Source organism: Amblyomma mixtum, chromosome 10 (assembly GCF_055824585.1).
Source record: "Amblyomma mixtum isolate Tamu chromosome 10, ASM5582458v1, whole genome shotgun sequence".
Taxonomy (NCBI): domain Eukaryota; kingdom Metazoa; phylum Arthropoda; class Arachnida; order Ixodida; family Ixodidae; genus Amblyomma; species Amblyomma mixtum.
The window spans coordinates 147,959,073-147,962,786 of NC_143021.1; the positions used below are offsets into that span (position 1 = coordinate 147,959,073).

At 44.3% G+C, this 3,714-nt stretch overlaps 1 protein-coding gene across 1 annotated transcript; it reads right to left on the minus strand.

Annotated features, from left to right (window-relative positions):
• Nucleotides 1–203: 203 nt before the first annotated feature.
• LOC149327268 (BEN domain-containing protein 5-like) lies at nucleotides 204–2,849 on the minus strand. The gene is made up of 3 exons (XM_089564832.1): nucleotides 2,095–2,849; nucleotides 1,156–1,376; nucleotides 204–324 (listed from the first exon to the last, which is right to left on the minus strand). The coding sequence occupies exons 1-3, from the start codon at nucleotides 2,173–2,175 to the stop codon at nucleotides 204–206; spliced, it is 423 nt and encodes a 140-aa protein (XP_089420958.1). The 5' UTR covers nucleotides 2,176–2,849.
• Nucleotides 2,850–3,714: the final 865 nt, after the last annotated feature.

Here is a 3,714-nt window from a genome sequence, read left to right on the forward strand (position 1 = left end):
GGGACGCATCACATGGCCAGGAATGCCGCAGACATAACAAATGGGTAGGTTGTCCGGTGTCCGCCATGGACGGAAACGTTGCGGTGGTGGCCAGGCAGGACGAAATGGTGTCGACTGTGGTGGATGCTGGTACGAAACGAACGTTTCTGGGCGGGGACGCCTGACGGCTTCGGCATAGGTAAGTGGCAAAATAAATTTATACATCATGACCTCCAATTTTTCGTTGCACGTCCCCCAGCTTCTGCGAGAGGTGCATGCGCACGGCTTTCAGTCTCTTCTCTGCAAGCTCCTTTGGTATGTCTCCCATGTAGATATGAAACAGAGCTGCACAATAGAACACAAAATAGGCCACATTTGAACACAACTAGATACATGATAAATGCAAAAGTGAGATTCAGAATTACCACTCTCATTGTAAAAACACAGAAACGAATGTTCGCCATTAAAGGGGCCATGAAGCCTACTTTCGTGCATACCCTTGTTGTAGCATTTAATTCCCAACACATTAAATTACAATACCCAAAACTTTCAGTTGATTCCGTGCGGCAGATATCATTAAAACGATTTTCGTTTCCTTTGCGAACTGACTGCTTGTCTGGCAACCTCTGATAGCTGACGACACATGGGCCTACCCACTCCGTGTCTGCTGTGTGTTGTTGGATGCATTGAGATGCTTGCATGAAAACCAAAGACAGAGATTACTCGAAACAACGGGCAATGCTATTTATACATTCTGTGCAGATATGTCAATTGCACTATCTTTGTTGCAGCAAGATCGGAGAACGCGCACAATGACTTGCCACCAGTCGTTGAGAACGCTAATTTCACAACCAAATAGATAAATCAGGTTACTGGCAGAACGGATCTTAGCGAGAGCCACACAAACAGTGTGGAGATCTCTGAAAGTGCTGTGATAGAGCCTGCATGAAGAAACGTATGGGCATAACACACCTTGCAAAAACTAAACGTCACTTTTGCCCGACTTTGCAGTTTTGGATGCAATAAGGACATTGCAGTTGTTACAAACCTCGGATACAATGAACAGGATCTTCATGACTATCACGCTTTCTGTAAGTGAGCGCGACTGTATTTGGCTGAAGCAAAGTTTGATTGCCTAGGTGTTACTCAAAGCAAAGAAAAAAAAAGCACTAGCACCTTTCAGAGAAGACTTTTTCCGGTGTAAGTGCCGGTTTCGCCTCTGTTCTGCCAAGAGACCGGCACTTATTTGAAAGCACGCCAGTCACGCTGCGGCTCTTCAGCTCATCAGGTGTCCAATACACCTGAGTAGCACCGCGGAAGAACATTGAGTCTGTTGGTGCTCTCAGGAGCATCTGCCAGGCACCAGGCTCCATCCAGAGCCCACTGCCTGCATAGACCTGCAGCAAACGTGGAGAATTTCGCATTTGTACACATTAACAGCAATGAATCAAGGGATTTTAAATATTTCATAACTTAAAACAAACAGCTGAAAAACATAAAAATTATGTAGGCATGAATGCACTCTTTTACAGCGAGCAGTGTCCAAAATCAGTAGATTTTTTATTTCTAGCCTTATAATTCGAAAAAAAAAAGAAATTGCTTGCGTGCAACATGAAATATATAGCACAATCTTCTGACAGTTCTAGCTTCTCTTCATTCCGAGTCAAATACCGCCAAAAGTTGAAATAATGTTCTCTGCCCCAATTCAAACAAACTTCAGAAATGAGAATAAATTTCACATACCAACTAGGCATACCTGGCAGAACAAGGCAGCCTCCTCATGATCAAAAATTATTTGTGTACTAAGAATTTCCTCAGGACAAGAATAACTGCAGACCCATTATGGCATCGTCAGGTAATGAAGTACAAAAATGACAAATTAGAAATGCTGACCTGTGCCTTACATGATATTGTCTGAAACCACACATCTATGCTTTGCACACTACCCTTTTCGGCACACTTACTGGGACTAGTATAAGTTTCTACTGTAAGCTAGCATCATCCTCTAAACTGTACCCATTTCACTATGTACCAGCCCCAATTTAATTAAGAATCATTCACTCACTCTACTATGGTATTTGATACACTATATGACTTAAGAACACGCACAATCACCTTTCCATCATCCCTAGCAGAACCTATCACAGTGTCCTGCCCACCAGGCAGCTGGAGCTGGCAGTCCGCGGCGCTCTCCATCTCCTCGGCTGAGCATACTTTTTTGACAAGAAAAGGAAGTACACAAATATCAATGCACCTCAGCAGCACATATAAGCAAAAAGCAAACTGAGTTCAGTTTGACATTGTGGGCTATCAAGTAAATGAAAAAAATTAAGTATTTTGCTCTCAAGGTAACAGTGAAAGCTTTGCACAGTAGAACCTCGCTGCTGAGTTGATGGGTGCTGCATTTTCCTGGCTGCTACACATTGTAGTGGTCTAGATCTGGCATGATGATAATAGGGTTCCATGCATTATAAACCCTGCTGTTCGTTGCATTGTAACTTCGGCCACATTCCTACACAGTAATACTTGTGAAATAACACCCCATGCCAGCCTAAATGAGAAACGGTGGCGGTCATATGTTTACTTCTAAAGCGGCTTTACTTGGCCTGGCATGTCTAGCACCACTGTGTTAGGCAGACGGCATTCAGACAGGCTGTGCCATCATCATCCACAGTGGTTGCACTTTTTTGAAGCAGTAGCTTCACTGCTACAGGTGCACGGCTGAGATCGCCATGTACGCAACATGACCTTCAAGTCTGCCACAAATAAAATAAACAAACAAATAAACCTCACAATCAGTGGGATTCAAACTCAGGTCCATTGGGCGAGAGCCAGGTGCGCTAACCACTAAGCTTCAGACCCACGGTGTGACAATTCAACAAAACTGGAGATATACAGGGTGTCCCAGCTAAAAGTAACCAAGCTTGTTAAAAAGAGGATGATCCCTAGCCGAGTGAGACCAACTGAGGGTTGTTGATAGTCGCGTGTCCTAGTCTGCAGTATTTTTTTATTATGCAAACGTGATTAATTAGCAAAGACTAATTAGCTAACTTTTTAATTATTGCTTTCAGGAAGAAATTGTCAATGGAGGAGTTGTAGATCCCATAGAAAAATAATCGTTTGCCTTGTTTGAAGCTAAGTACCACTGATACAACTTCTTTTATCTGACTTAAAAGAAAGCCCGCGAAATACAAAAAGAACCACGTGATAGGGAAGCAGTTACAGCGCTCCCAAACGAGCGATCAAGCAACGACATCCGCTTATGTTTGCAACGCTGTCCCGAACAGCTTTTGGCGTCTTGAGGAGGTGGCGAGATATGCACCAGGAACTGCTTATGCGTCATGGAAAGTGAGCGGGTGCTGCTTTTCAAGGAAGTGAAGCGCGGCTCGCATGGAGCGCTTTTTCACGCGTAACCTCGCCTCGAGTGATAGGAATGTGGCCGTGCCGCTAACTTGCACCGTCACGCGCTGAAGAAACGGTCGCCCTAGCGCCGATGCGAGAGTTAATTACGTATATCTCGCAACCATCACAAAACGCCGAACCCCGTTCGGGACAACGTTGCAAAGATAAGCGAATGTCTTTGCTTGGCTGGTCGTCTGGGAGCGCTGAAACTGCTTCCCTATCACGTGGCTCTTTTTGTATTTCACGGGCTTTCTTTTAAGTCAAATAAAAGAAGCTGTATCAGTGGTACTTGGCTGCAAACACGGCAAACGGTTATTTTTCAAAGGGATCTAC

Excerpts from the sequence above, each read along its gene's own strand:
- LOC149327268 (XM_089564832.1), bottom strand. The coding sequence starts at position 2,175 with ATGGAGAGCGCCGCGGACTGCCAGCTCCAGCTGCCTGGTGGGCAGGAC. Across the intron at positions 1,377-2,094 it reads CTGCTAGGGATGATGGAAAG|GTCTATGCAGGCAGTGGGCT; the intron begins GTGATTGTGCGT and ends CGTTTGCTGCAG. Across the intron at positions 325-1,155 it reads GAAAAAGTCTTCTCTGAAAG|CTCTGTTTCATATCTACATG; the intron begins GTGCTAGTGCTT and ends TCTATTGTGCAG.